This window comes from Mobula birostris, chromosome 8, assembly GCF_030028105.1.
Source record: "Mobula birostris isolate sMobBir1 chromosome 8, sMobBir1.hap1, whole genome shotgun sequence".
NCBI lineage: Eukaryota > Metazoa > Chordata > Chondrichthyes > Myliobatiformes > Myliobatidae > Mobula > Mobula birostris.
In genome coordinates this window covers 7,272,512-7,287,363 of record NC_092377.1, presented here as the reverse complement: position 1 = coordinate 7,287,363, position 14,852 = coordinate 7,272,512, and the positions used below count along the sequence as shown (strand labels likewise).

At 47.8% G+C, this 14,852-nt stretch overlaps 1 protein-coding gene across 5 annotated transcripts in view; it reads right to left on the bottom strand.

The window, feature by feature from the left end:
- The window catches only part of phactr2 (phosphatase and actin regulator 2), a 182,719-nt gene that overhangs the window by 38,683 nt on the left and 129,184 nt on the right, over window positions 1-14,852 (bottom strand). For 4 of the 5 annotated variants that reach the window (XM_072264763.1, XM_072264765.1, XM_072264761.1 and 1 more), the window contains 2 exons: window positions 11,270-11,684; window positions 4,328-4,536 (listed from right to left, as the gene is read on the bottom strand). In XM_072264763.1, coding sequence (XP_072120864.1) covers window positions 4,328-4,536; window positions 11,270-11,684 — 624 coding nt within the window. The remainder of the gene's footprint in view (window positions 1-4,327; window positions 4,537-11,269; window positions 11,685-14,852) is intronic. The other variant, XM_072264762.1, reaches the window with a different exon arrangement.

The window sequence follows — 14,852 nt, the reverse complement described above, 5'->3', positions numbered from 1 at the left end:
CGGAGCAGTGCTGCCAGGATAATCAAGGACACAACCCACCCAGCCAACCGACTTTTCGTCCCTCTTCCCTCCGGGAGAGGGTTCAGGAGCTTGAAGACTTGTACGGCCAGATTTGGGAACGGCTTCTTTCCAACTGTGATAAGACTGCTGAACGGATCCTGACCCGGATCTGGGCCATACCCTCCAAATATCCGGACCTGCCTCTCGGTTTTTTTGCACTACCTTACTGTCCATTTTTCTATTTTCTATTTATGATTTATAATTTAAATTTTTAATATTTACTAATTTTTACTATTTTTAATATTTAATATTTGTAATCTGTGGAGTGGGAAGCGCAGAATCAAATATCGCTGTGATGTTTGTACGTTCTAGTATCAATTGTTTGGTGACAATAAAGTATAAAGTATAAAGAATTAGGCCATTTGGCCCATCGAGTCTGCTCCACTATTCAATCATGGCTGATCCGCTTTCCCCCTCCTCAGGCCTATTTCCCAGCCTTTTCATCGTAACCTTTGATGCCACGTCCATTCAAGAACCTATCAATCTCTGCCTTAAATACACCCAATGACCTGGCCTCCTCAGCCGCCTGTGGTAACAAATTCCACAAATTCATCTCCCTCTGGCTAAACAAATTTCTCCGCATCTCTGTTTTGAATGGACGCCCCTCTATCCTGAGGCTGTGCCCTCTTGTCCTAGACTCTCTCAGCATGGGAAACATCCTTTCCACATCTACCATGTCTGGGACTTTCAACATTCAAAAGGTTTCAATGAGATCCACCCTCATCCTTCTAAATTCCAGTGAGTACAGACATAGAGCTACCAAACTTTCCTCGTATGATAACCCTTTCATTTCCAGAATCATCCTTGTGAACCTCCTCTGGACCCTCTCCAAGGCCAGCATATCTTTTCTAAGGTGAGGAGCCCAAATTTGTTCACAATACTCAAGGTGAGGCCTCACCAGTGCCTTATAAAGCCTCAGCATCACATCCTTGCTCTTGTATTCTAGACCTCTTGAAATGAATGCTAACATTGCATTTGCCTTCCTCACCACCGACTCAACCTGCAAGTTAACCTTCAGGGTGTTCTGCACAAGGTCTCCCAAGTCCATTTGCATCTCAGATATTTGGATTTTCTCCCCGTTTAGAAAATGGTCTGCATATTTATTTCTACTACCCAAGTGCATGACCATGCATTTTCCAACATTGTATTTCAGTTGCCACTTTCTTGCCCATTCTCCTAATCTGTCTAAGTCCTTCTGCAGCCTACTTGTTTCCTCCACACTGCCCGCCTCCCCACTAATCTTTGTATCATCTGCAAACTTGGCAAAAAAGCCATCTATTCCATCAGCTAATTCATTGATATACCACATAAAAAGCAGTCCCTTCTTCCTTGTAATAGTAACTGTACTCACTTCTCTTCCCTCACACCCTCCAACATCTGGCACACTAAAACTGTCTTCCACAGTGAAAACTGATGCAAAAAATACTCATTTAGTTATTCTGCCATCTCCTTGTCCCCCGTCATTATTTCTCCGGCATCATTTTCTAGCAGTCCTATATCCACTCTCATATCTCTATTTTACTATCCAGTTTGATACTGTTTGCTAGCTTGCTTTCATATTTCATCTTTTTCCTACGAATGATTATCTTAGTTGCTCTCTGTAGGTTTTTAAAAGCTTCCCAATCCTCTATCTTTCCACTAATTTTTGCATTGTTGTATGCCCTGTCTTTTGTTTTTACATGAGCTTTGACTTTGCTTGTCAGCCATGTTTATACTATTTTGCTATTTGAGTATTTTTTCCTTTTTGGAATACATCTATCCTGCACCTTCCTCATTTTTCCCAGAAACTCACGCCATTGCTACTCTGCTGCCTTTGCTGCCAGCATCTCCTTCCAATTTACTTTGGTCAACTCCTCTCTCACACCACTGTAATTTCCCTTACTCCACTGAAATACTGCTACATCAGACTTTACTTTCTCCCTATCAAATTTCAAGTTGAACTCAATCATATTGCGATCACTGTCTCCTAAGGTTCTTTTACCTTAAGCTCCCCAATCACACTTGGTTCATTACATAACGCTCAATCCAGTGCCCTTAGTAGGCTCAACGACAAACTGCTCTAAAAAGCCAACCTGTATGCATTCAACAAACTCACTCTCTTGAGACCCATTTCCAAACTGATTTTCCCATTCGACCTGCATGTTGAAATCTCCCATGACTATCATAACATTGCCCTTCTGACACACCTTTTCTATTTCCTGTAATAATCTGTGGTGCACATCCCAGCCACTGTTGGGAGGCCTGTATATACCTGCCATCAGGGTCCTTTTACCCTTGCAGTTTCTTAACTCAACCTATAAGAATTCAACATCTTCCATCCTATGTCACATCGTTCTACCAACTTGTTGCCATTCATTACCAGTAGAGCCACACCACTCCTGTGTCACATACTTTGTCACATGGTGTGAGCAGAGTTGTCTGCAGCTTAATGAGAAAAAGACTAAGGAGCTGGTGGTAGACCTGAGGAGAGCTAAGGTACCGGCGACCCCTGTTTCCATCCAGGGGGTCAGTGTGGACATGGTGGAGGATTACAAATACCTGGGGATACGAATTGACAATAAACTGGACTGGTCAAAGAACACTGAGGCTGTCTACAAGAAGGGTCAGAGCCGTCTCTACTTCCTGAGGAGACTGAGGTCCTTTAACATCTGCTGGACGATGCTGAGGATGTTCTATGAGTCTGTGGTGGCCAGTGCTATCATATTTGCTGTTGTGTGCTGGGGCAGCAGGCTGAGGGTAGCAGACACCAACAGAATCAACAAACCCATTCATAAGGCCACCGATGTTGTGAGGATGGAAATGAACTCTCTGATGGTGGTGTCTGAAAAGAGGATGCTGTCCAAGTTGCATGCCATCTTGGACAATGTCTCCCATCCACTACATAATGTACTGGGTGGGCACAGGAGTACATTCAGCCAGAGACTCATTACACCGAGATGCAACACAGAGCGTCATAGGAAGTCATTCCTGCCTGTGGCCATCAAACTTTACAACTCCTCCCTTGGAGGGTCAGACACCCTGAGCCGATAGGCTGGTCCTGGACTTATTTCATAATTTACTGGCATAATTTACAAATTAGTATTTAACTATTTATGGTTTTATTACTATTTATTATTTATGGTGCAACTGTAACAAAAACCAATTTCCCCCGGGATCAATAAAGTAAGACTATGACCATGTAACCTTGGACATTCAGCTCCCAACTACAACCACCCTTCAACCGCGATTCAGTGATGGCCACACATTATCCCTGACAATCTGTAATAGTACAAGACATTCCACCTATTTCTTATACTCTGTGCATTGAAATATAACACTTTGAGTACCATATTTGCTACCCTTTTTGAGTCTGCATCCCTAGTGCACTGATATTCACCCTGCTGGCTGCAATTTTGTCCTATCATCTGCCTGCCCTTCCTGACAGTCTGACTGCATGCTATCTTTGCTTTCTTAACCATTCCTTCTATCTTGAGTTCCTTCACTCCGGCTCCCACCCCCCTGCCAATTAGTTTAAACCTTTCCCAACAGCTCTAACAAACCTGCCCGCGAGAATATTAGTTCCCCTTTGGTTCAGGTGCAACCCGTGATCCCAATGATCCAAGAACCTGAAGCCCTGCCCCCTGCACCAGTTCTCAGCCACACATTAATCTGCTAACCATCCTGTTTCTACCCTCACTGGCACGTGGCCCATGCAGCAATCCGGAAATTACTAGCCTGGACATCCTGTTTCTCAGCTTTCTACCTAGCTCTCTAAATTCTCTCTTCAGGACCTCTTTGCCTCTCCTACCTGTGTCCACGTACCAATATGTAGCAAGACATCTGGCTGCTCCCCCTCCCCCTCCAAAATGATCCAAGACGTCCCTGTCCCTGGCGACCGGCTGGCCCGTTCACGCCCACAGGATCTCCCCTCACCATCGAGTCCCCTATCACTCCCGCTCTCTTCGTCTCTTCCTTTCCTTCTGCATCGCAGACCTATTCTCAGTGCCAGTACCCCGGTCTGCATAGCTTTCCCCTGGGAGGTCATCCCCCACAACAGTATTCAAAACTGTACACTTACTATTGAGGGGAACGGCCACAGGGGTGCTCTGCGCTAACTGACTATTCATATTGAACAGGAAATGGTTTGACGTCAATAAGTGGTGGGACTGGACGGGGTACGGAGCCTGGGTGGAGGGCAGGTGTGGGTACACCTGAGTGGGGAAGCAGATGGAAGTGGGCCGAGTGGCCTCAATCGATCACCCTGCCGTCCAGGGACCCAGTCTCTTACTGTTTAACGATTCCTCATCGTCCTCCTCGTCCGAGTCATTCCGGTACTGCACTGGGTCGGAATCGGAGTCGCTTGCCAACGGCTCGGGAACATTCCAGCTAGGAATCACCACCACCGGCATCTCGGGTGACAAGCGGACTCGGCCCCTCTCCTTCACGCCCTCCGCTTCCTCCCCCGCCATGTCACAGCGTCCTGATTCCATCGTTCTGCTGCCGGGAGAGAAGGCAGAAGTGGTCAGACGGGAAGTTTGCAGACAATACAAAGTTAGGTGGAGGGGTAGACAGTGCTGAGGAAGCAGGGAGCCTGCAGAAAGACTTGGACAGATTCGGAGAATGGGCTGAGAAGTGGCAGATAGTGTCGGGAAGTGTACGGTCACGCACTCTGGTGGAAGGAGTAAAAGTGGAGACTACTTCCTAAATGGAGAAAAAAAGTCAAATATCATAGGTGCAAAGGGAATCATCGTGCAGGATCCCTAAAGGTTAACTCGCAGGTTGAGTAGTGTTATGAAGGCAAAAGCAATGTTAACACGAGAAAGTGTGCAGAAGCTGGAAATCCAAAGCAACACACACAGACGAAATGCTGGAGGAACTCAGCAGACCAGGCGGAAAAGAGTACAGTCAACGCTTCGGGCTGAGACCCGTCTTCAGGATGGGAAAGGAAGGCGGAGGACACCAGAATAAAGAGGTGGTGGAGGGGAAGGAGGCTGGCTTGAAGTGGTCAGGTAACGGGCTGGAGAGGAAGGAATCTGATAGGGAAGGAGAGTGGGGCGCGGGAGAAAGGGAAGGAGGAGGGGACCCAGGGGAAGGTGTTTTCGGCAGATGAGAAGAGGTGAGAGGTGAGTGTGGGGGATAGAAGAAGGGGGGTGGAGGAGGAATTTTTCTTTACCGGAAGGAGAAATTGATATTCATCCCATCAGGTTGGAGGCTACCATGACGGAATATGAGGTGGTGTTCCTCCACCCAGAGGGTGGCCCCATCTTGGCATAAGAGGAGGCCATATGTCAGAACGGGAATAGGAATGGGAATTAAAATGTTTGGCCACCGGGAAGTTCTGCTTTGGCCTGATGGAGCGGAGGTACACAACAAAGCGGTTCCCCAGTTTATGATGGGTCTCCTATCACTACTGCTCCCCTATTCTCCCTCTTTCCTTCTGCAACACAAACGTATGCTCAGTGCCCAGTCTGCATGGCATTCCCCCGGGAGGTCAGCCCCCATAACAGCATCCAAAACCGCATACTCATTAAGAGTAGAGTAGAGGAGGCCGCATCAGGAACAGCAGAGAGTCATGTTCTTTGATCTTTCTAGTATTTTTAACACCATATGACCTAGGGAGTAAGCTTATGGAGATGCAGGTGGATCTAATGTCCTGGATTACATTCTACCTGTCCAGCCGGCTGCAGCTGTGTAACACATACTGTGGTGAGCGACACAGTGGGGCCCGTCTCCCTTCCCGTTCACCGTCTACGCCTCGGACTTCAGATGCAACTCAGGCTCCTGCCACCTGCAGAAGCTTTTGGATGATCTGGCAGTGGTGAGCTGCGTCATCTGGGGTCAGGAGGCTGAGTACGGAAGAGTGGTGGACAACTTTGTGAAGTGGTGTGGTGCAGCTCAACATCACTAAGACAAAGGAGTTGGTGGTGGACTTCAGGAAGGTGAAAACACCCTGCATACCCATCTCCATCAAGGGAATGGATGTGGAAGCCATCTGGGACTGCAAATACCTGGGAACTCACCTGGACAATAACTGGATTGGAGTAAAAATACAGGGTCTCTGTACAAGAGACAGAGCCAACTGTACTTCCTGAGGAGGCTCTGGTCATTCAGCGTCTGCAGTACTCTGCTGCAAACGTCCTACGACTCAGCGGTGGCTGGCATTCTATCCGATGCTGCAGTCTGCTGGGGCAGCAGGGTGAGAGCAGCTGATGCCAAGATCGGTAAGCTTGTCAGGAGGGCTGGTTCTGTTCTGGGGGTGGAACTGGACTCCCTGGTGGTTGTGTCTGAGAGGAGGGTGCGGCAGAAGCTACAGAGCATTATGGACAATCCCTCTCACCCCCTCCATGACGTACTGGACAAACAGAGGAACACCTTTAGTGACAGACCAAGTCGCAATAACGAGCACCATGGGAGATCCTTCCTCCCTGTGGCTATAAGGTCGACAACTCCTCCTCCTTAAGTACATGGTTTCATTGTTCATCTGTATTTTGCACTATTACTTTTTCATGCACATTTTGTATTCTTTTTAGTAGCTCAATGCTTACATTTTGTATTTTAAGGTATATATTTATGACTGAGCAACTTTGCAACAATAACTTCCCTTGGGATAAATAAAGTTGTACCTTATCTTAATAGACCGCCTCAGCAGATTTGCAGGTGAAGCGTCGCGTCCCCTGGAAGAACTGTTTGGGGCCCCGAATGGAGGGGAGGGAGGAGGTGAATGGGCAAGGGTACCACTTAGGCCGGGAGGGAGGTCAGTGAGGAAGGACGAACGTACAAGGGAATCATGGAGGAAGCGATCACTACAGAAAGTGGAGAGGGTGAAGGGCAGTGTGTTCAGAGGCAGTATGGTTCAAGGAGGAGAGAGGAGTGCTGGAGGAGAGAAGTTGAAGCAGTTGATGCCTCGTCAGCAATTCAAGATGAAAAGATCCAGAACAGACGGCGAAGCACAGCAGGGCGTCCCAAGAAAAGGAGGGTTGGAGATGAGAGAAGGGGAAATTAGTGATGATCATCGCATCAGTGTCGGATGTGGAATGTTCACTCATTTTGAGAGGATTAGAATATAAAAGCAAGGATGTCGTGCTGAGCTTTTATAAGGCATTGGTCTGACCTTGCCTTGCAGTGCTGTGAGCAGTTTTGGGTCCCTTATCAAAGAAAAGATATGCTGGCATTGCAGAGAATTCAGAGAAGGTTCCTAAGAGTGATTCCGGAAATGAAAGGGTTAACACATTAGGAGCATTTGATGGCTCCGGGCCTGAACCTGCTGCAGTTTACAAAGAAATGAGGAGGGATTGCATTGAAACCTGCAAAATACTGAGAGGCCTATACAGAGTGGATTTGGAGAGGATGTTTCCTATAGTGGGAAGTCTAGGACCAGAGCACACAACCTCAGTGTAGAGGAATGTCCGTTCAGAACAGAGGTGAAGAGGAATTTCTTTAGCCACAGGGTGATGAATCTGCAGAATTTATTGCCACAGCTGGCTGTGGAGGTCAACTCATTGGGTATTTTGAAAGCTGAGGTTGATTAGTCAGGGTATCAAAGGTTACGGGGAGAGGACAGGAGAATTTTAAAGACCATAAGACAAAGGAGCAGAAGTTGGCCATTCGGCCCATCGAGTCTGCTCTGCCATTTTATCATGAGCTGATCCATTCTTCCATTTAGTCCCACTTCCCTGCCTTCTCACCATAACCTTTGATGCCCTGGCTACTCAGATACCTATCAATCTCTGCCTTAAATACACCCAATGACTTGGCCTCCACTGCTGCCCGTGGCAACAAATTCCATAGATTCACCGCCCTCTGACTAAAAAAATTTCTTCGCATCTCTGTTCTGAATGGGCGCCCTTCAATCCTTAAGTCATGCCCTCTCGTACTAGACTCCCCCATCATGGGAAGCAACTTTGCCACATCCACTCTGTCCATGCCTTTCAACATTCAAAATGTTTCTATAAGGTCTCCCCTCATTCTTCTAAACTCCAAGGAATACAGTCCAAGAGCGGACAAACGTTCCTCATATGTTAACCTTCTCATTCCCGGAATCGTTCTAGTGAATCTTCTCTGAACCCTCTCCAATGTCAGCACATGGAGACCAAAACTGCCCACAGTACTCCAAGTGAGGTCTCACCAGTGCCTTATAGAGCCTCAGCATCACATCACTAAATGAGGCTGAGAAGGATAAGTCAGCCATGATGGAATGGCGGAGTAGAAATGCTGAGCAGAATGGCCTAAATCTGTTACACTACCATCAAGAATGCCTACTGTGCATTCCACGCCCTCACTTTGGGAAGTCTGATCACCTGGCTGTACCTCTACTACCTGAGTATAGGCAGAGACTGAAGACTGCAGCACTAGTAGTGAAGACCAAGAAGGTTTGGACAAGGGAAGCACAGGAGCGCCTACAGGACTGCTTTGAGTCGGTAGACTGGACTGTATTCAGGGATTCATCTTCGAACCTGGATGAGTATGCTGCAGTTGTTACCAATTTCATTAAAACCTGTGTGGATGAATGTGTGCCAATGAAAACTTGCTGTACATTCCCACACCAAAAGCCATAATGAACCAGGAGGTACGTCACCTGCTGAAGGCTAGATCAGTGGCATTTAAGTCTGGTGACCCAGGTCTGGACCAGAAAACCAGGTTTGATTTATGGAGGGCTATTTCAAGGGCAAAGAGACAATTTCGAATGAGGTTGGAGGTGACATCGGATGTACAAGAACTCTGGCAGGGCTTGCAAGACATTACTTCCTACAAAGCGAAACCCAATAGCATGAATGACAGCAATGCTTCACTACCAGATGAGCTCAATGCCCTCTATGTATGCTTTGAAAGGGAAAATATAACTGCAGCTGTGAAGATCCCTGCTGCACCTGGTGACCCTGTGATCTCTGTCTCAGAAGCCAGTGTTAGACTGTCTTTAAGGAGTATGAGCGGTAGGCCCCGATGGAGTATCTGATAAGGCTCTGAAAACATGTGCTAACTAACCGGTGGGAGTATTCAAGGACATTTTCAACTTCTCACTGCCACAGGTGGAAGTTCCCACTTGCTTCAGAAAGGCAACAGTTATACCAGTGCCCAAGAAGAATAATGTGAGCTACCTTAATGACTATCACCCAGTAACACTCACATCTACTGTGATGAAATGCTTTGAGAGGTTGGTCATGGCTAGAATGAACTCCTGCCTCAGCAAGGAACTGGACCCATTGCAATTTGCCTATCGCCACAATAGGTCAACAGCAGACACAATCTCAATGGCTCTTCACACGGTCTTAGACCACCAGGACAATACAAACACCTATGTCAGGATGCTGTTCATCGACTATAGCTCAGCATTTAATACCATCATTCCCACAATCCTGATTGAGAAGTTACAGAACCTGGGCCCCTGTACCTCCCTCTGCAATTGGATCCTCAACTTCCTAACTGGAAGACCACAATCTGTGCGGATTGGTGATAACATCTCCTACTCACTGACAATCAACACTGGCGCACCTTAGGGATGTGTGTTTAGCCCGCTGCTGTACTCTATATATACCCATGACTGTGTGGCTAGGCATAGCTCAAATACCATCTATAAATTTGTTGAAGATACACCCATTATTGGTACAATTTCAGATGGAGATGAGAGAGGAGTGAGATATGCCAGCTAGTGGAGTGGTGTCGCAGCAACAACCTGGCACTCAACCTCAGTAGGACGAAAAGAGCTGACTGCGAACATCAGCAAGGGTAGGATAACAGAACATGAACCAATCCTCATAGAGGGATCAGAAGTGGAGAGAGTGAGCAGCTTCAAGTTCCAGGGTGTCAAGATCTCTGAGGATCTAACCTGGTCCCAACATATTGAAGCAATTATAAAGAAGCCAAGGCAGAGGCTATACCTCATTAAGAGTTTGAAGAGATTTAGTTTGTCACCTAAAGCTCTCGAAAACTTCTATACATGTATCGTGGAAAGCATTCTGAGAGGCTGCATCACTGTCATTTTTGTAGCTTCTTTTAAGTCTGGTGCACTAGTCTCCCCCCACCCCAACATCACAGGACCGAAAGAAGCTACAGAAATTAGTAAAATTAGTCAGCTCCATCTTGGGTACTACCCTCTGTAATATCAAAGACATCTTTAAGGTGCAGTGCCTCAGAAAGGTGACGTCCATTATTAAGCAGCCCCATCACCGAGGGCATGCCCTCTTCTCACTGTTACCAGCAGGTAGGAGGTACAAAAGCCTGAAGGTACACACCCAGCGATTCGGGAACAGCTTCTTCCCCTCTGCCACCTGATTGCTAACTGGACATTGAACTCTTGGACACGACCTCACTTTTTAATATTATTTCTGTTTTTGCACTAGTTTTAATCTATTCAATATACATGTATATAATTAGTGTAATTGATATACTTGAGTCATTTATTTTTCCTCTCTATATGATCATGTATTGCATTGAACTGCTGCTGTTAACAAATTCCATGACACGTGCCGGTGATAATACACCTGATTCCGATTCTGATCCTGGTCCAGTGTTCTATGGTCTTTTGGAATGGCAGGGAGGAGGGAGTGGGGTGGGGTGGGGTGGGGTTCAGGGTAGGTGAGGGTCAATCTCGTCCGGATAGGTAGCAGTGTGAGGAGATGCACCAGGCAGAGGGCAGTACCTCAGGGGTCAGGCCAGATCACGACATCCTCAGGATCACCCGCGGAAGCTGGAGCCTCCTCAAAAGGGAGTGGAGTCACGAGGGCGGGCCGGGCAAGGATCTAGGTGGTCAGATAGTACCCTACAACAACCCAGTGTCCAGAGAGTCACACAGCACATAAACAGGCCCATCGGCCCAACCGGTCTGTGCTGACCAAGACTCGAATCCGCGCAGGTCCCACTTCTTCACAATTTGCCCATATCCCTCCAAACCCTTCCTATCTGTTTACCTCTGAGAGGCGACATGGTTAGCGCAAAGCTGTTACAGTGCTAGCGATCAGGGGCTAATTCTTGCTGCTGGCTGTAAGGAAGTTGTACATTCCCACTGTGACTGCGTGGGTTTCCTCCGGGTGTGCAAAGATGTGAGGATTACGGGTTGTGGGCAAACTGTGTTGGCGCTGGAAGCCTGGCAACACTTGTGGGCTGCCCCCAGCACATCCTCGTATTGTGTTAGCCACTGACGTAAATGCCACATTTTACTGTATGTTTCAATTTGTATGACTAATGAAGTTATTTTTTTTAAATCTTTACGAAAGGTGAGGCTATACAAACCTACCTCTTTAGATCTTCTTCGAGTCCTGTCTGGCCATCAGGAGCATCCATTTTTTCACTGGCTGCACTGTGCTGAGGGTAGAGGGTGCTGCCCGTAGGTGTGGTATCTGCCTCCTTCTCGGGGTCAGATCGCATCATGTCCTGACCGGAGGCCGCCTGGGGCCTTTCTGCCTCAGCACCGCCGTCGAGGAGATCAGTGGGCGGAGGGCTGTCCGGCGACGGTCCACTTTGCCTCGGGAGCACGGGAGAAGGTTGGGACGAGGGCTCAGATTGTCTCGGAGGCTTGGTGTTCGCATCCCCTGTGCCGGGGATGTCGGAGGTGCTCAGGAGAAACTTAGTGTTGAGCACAGGCTGAAGCGAGGGTGGGGACAAGGGCGCCGATGTGGAGCAGGAGAGGTTCTCCGACAGGGAAGGCGTATCTGCAACCAGATTGGACAAGGTAATCAAAAATCCACATCAGACACCCTCACTCATTTCCGGCCGCGACATTATTACAGCTCGGAGTTCAGAGTTCAATTCTGGCGTCCTTTGTAAGGAGTTTGTATGTTCTCCCCGTGACTGTGTGGGTTTCCTCCGGGTGCTCTGGTTTCCTCCCACAGTCCAAAGACACATCGGTCGGTAAGTTAATTGGTCATAGTACTCGACTAGGATTAATCGGGGGTTACTGGGTGGTGTGGCTCAAAGGGCTGGGAAGGACTATTCTGCACTGTATCTGTAAATGAGTAAGTGAGTGATACACTCAGAGCGCGGTGCGAGTGAGGAACAAGCCAGGTACACGGACGGGACACACTCAGAGCGCGGTGCGAGTGAGGAACAAGCTGGGTACACGGACAGGAGGGATATGGAGGGTTAGGATCCTTGTGCAGGTCGAGGGGAGCAGCATGATTAGTCCTGACGAAGGGTCTTGGCCTGAAACGTCGACTGCACCTCTTCCTACAGTTGCTGCCTGGCCTGCTGCGTTCACCAGCAACTTTGATGTGTGTAGCATAATTAGCTGGGCTGTTTCTGTGCTGTAGCACTCTGTAAGACTTGCCACCCGGCCTCAGCACGGTCAGACCGCCAGACTGCAACAGCACCCTCCCCACCCACGTGTCTGCTGGGCTGACGGGCAAGCTGGGATTGGCGGAGGGCAGCGGGTTCAGAGGGATGTTCAAAAAGGCATTTCATTAAACTAAATCTCTTATTCCTGGTACGTGGTCCATATCCCTGCACACTCCTGCAACAGCCTAACAATCTCAGAAACACCTCTGTGAATGTGTGACCAAGGGGGTAGCGATTCACGTTCTGGGATCTACCCTGGTGTCGACTCAAGGTCTACGTCGATATGGCCCTGGGCAGTATTGTCCCCCTGAACCAGCCCTGGGCCGTACTGTCCGTCTACACCAGCCCTGGGCCGTATTGTCCACCTGCACCAGCCCTGGGCAGTATTGTCCCCCTACACGACCTTTTCTCTGTACCTGTTATACTGTCAGATATTGGAGCAAAATTAGGCCATTTGGCCCATCGAGTCTGCTCTGTCATTCAATCATTGCTGATCTATTTTTCCCCTCCGATAAGACCATAACGTAATACTGTAACATAGTAGGCAGCTACAGGATTTAACTTCCGTCGCTGTCTGTAAGCAGTTTGTACTGTCTGTCTGTGATCACATGAGTTTCATCCCACGGTCTACAGACGTACAGGTTAGAGTTAATAGTTTTGGGCATGTTATGTTGGCGCTGCAAGTGTGGCGACACTTGCAGGCTGCCCCCAGTGCATCCTCGGACCATGTTGGTCATTGAAAGGCCTCAATTGAATGGATGTTTTCTATGGTGGGGGAGTCTAACACCAGAGAAGACTACCTCAGCATAGAGGGACATCCTTTTAGAACAGAGATGAGGAGGAATTTCTTTCGCCATAGAGTGGTGAATCTGTGGAATTCGTGCCACGGGCAGCTGTGGAGGCAACGTCATTGAGTATATTTAAGGCAGGGATTAATAGATTCTTGATCAGTCAGGGCATGAAGGGATATGGGGAGAAGGCAGGAGACTAGGGCTGAGAGGAAAAATGGATTGGCCATGATGATATGGCAGAGCAGGCTTGATGGGCCAAATGGCCTAATTCTGCTTCTATATCTTATCTTTGATGCAAACGATGCATTTCACTCTGTTTTGTTGCACATGTGACAAATAAAGCTAACCTTTAATCATCAATTTTTAATTAATTCTGCACTCTGTTATTGCAGCACCGTAATGCACAATTGTGAAGAAACGATCTGCATGAACAGCACAAAAAAGTAAAGCTTTTCACGGTACCTCGGTATTTTGATTTGATTTTAATTTTAGAGATACAGAGCAGAATCGGCCCTTCTGGCCCCTCAATCACAACCCCCCCCCCCCCCCCCTGGCAACCCCCTCAAATTAATCCCAGCCTAATCACTGGACAATTCACTATGACTAATTAACCTATGAACCGGTACGTCTTTGGACTGTGGTAGGAAACCATAAGACCGTAAGATGTAGGAGCAGAATTCGGCCATTCAGCCCATCGAGTCTGCACTGCCATTTCATCATGACTGATCCATTTTCCTCTCAGCCCCAATCTCCTGCCTTCTCCCTGTATCACTTCAATCACCTCATACCCTGGCTAATTAAGAATCTATCAATCTCTGCTTTCAATATATCCAATGCCTTGGCCTCCCCAGCTGCCTGTGGCAAAGAATTCCACAGATTCACAACCCTCTGGCTAAAGAAATTCCTCCTCATCTCTGTTCTAAATGGACACCTCTATTTTGTAGCTGTGTCCTCTGGTCTTAGACTCTCCCACCATGGGAAGCATCTTCTTAATAGGCGGCGACGGGAATCCATGCAGTAACAGGGAGAATAAACAGGCAGTGACAGGACCCACATGGTCACGGGGAGAGTGTACAGGCAGTGACGGGACCCACGTGGTGATGGGGAGAGTGTACAGGCAGCGATGGGAACACATGCTTTTGTGGGGCCAACACACAGGCAGTGATGAGAATGTGTGACTTAAAAACCAATCTACATTCAATAATTGTCATAAAGCTTCTTAAAACCCTCTGTCTGTTGTATTCGCCCCAGGCAGCACATTCCCAGCACTCTCTGTGGGAAATAGCCTGCGCCTCACATTCCTTTATACTTTCCTTGCCTCACTTTAAATGCATGCCCTCTGGCACTAGGTAATTCAACCCTGGGAAAAGGTAACTGCACCTAAGGCTACATCCACACTACGCCGGATAATTTTCAAAATGCCGGTTACGAGTAAAAACGACAGGCGTCCACACTAAGCGTTTTTCAAAATATCTCTGTCCACATCAGACAACTATTTGGGCGAACCTCCTCCTACTGGGCACGTGCAGAACACACAGAAAACAAGCGAAGAGGAAACGATATACTTGGTGCGCGTTTGTCCAGTTATGGAGTAGAAAAACTTTAAAGGAATTGCTCTTGGCTCTCGCGCAGGAGGACTTAAAACTAAAAAAAAAACAAATACTGGAGCGTATGGAGGCAACCGACAGGGAGTTCACGGACAGTATGACCCGGCTGACGACGAACATTGAAAAACTGACTAACTCTGTTGCATTA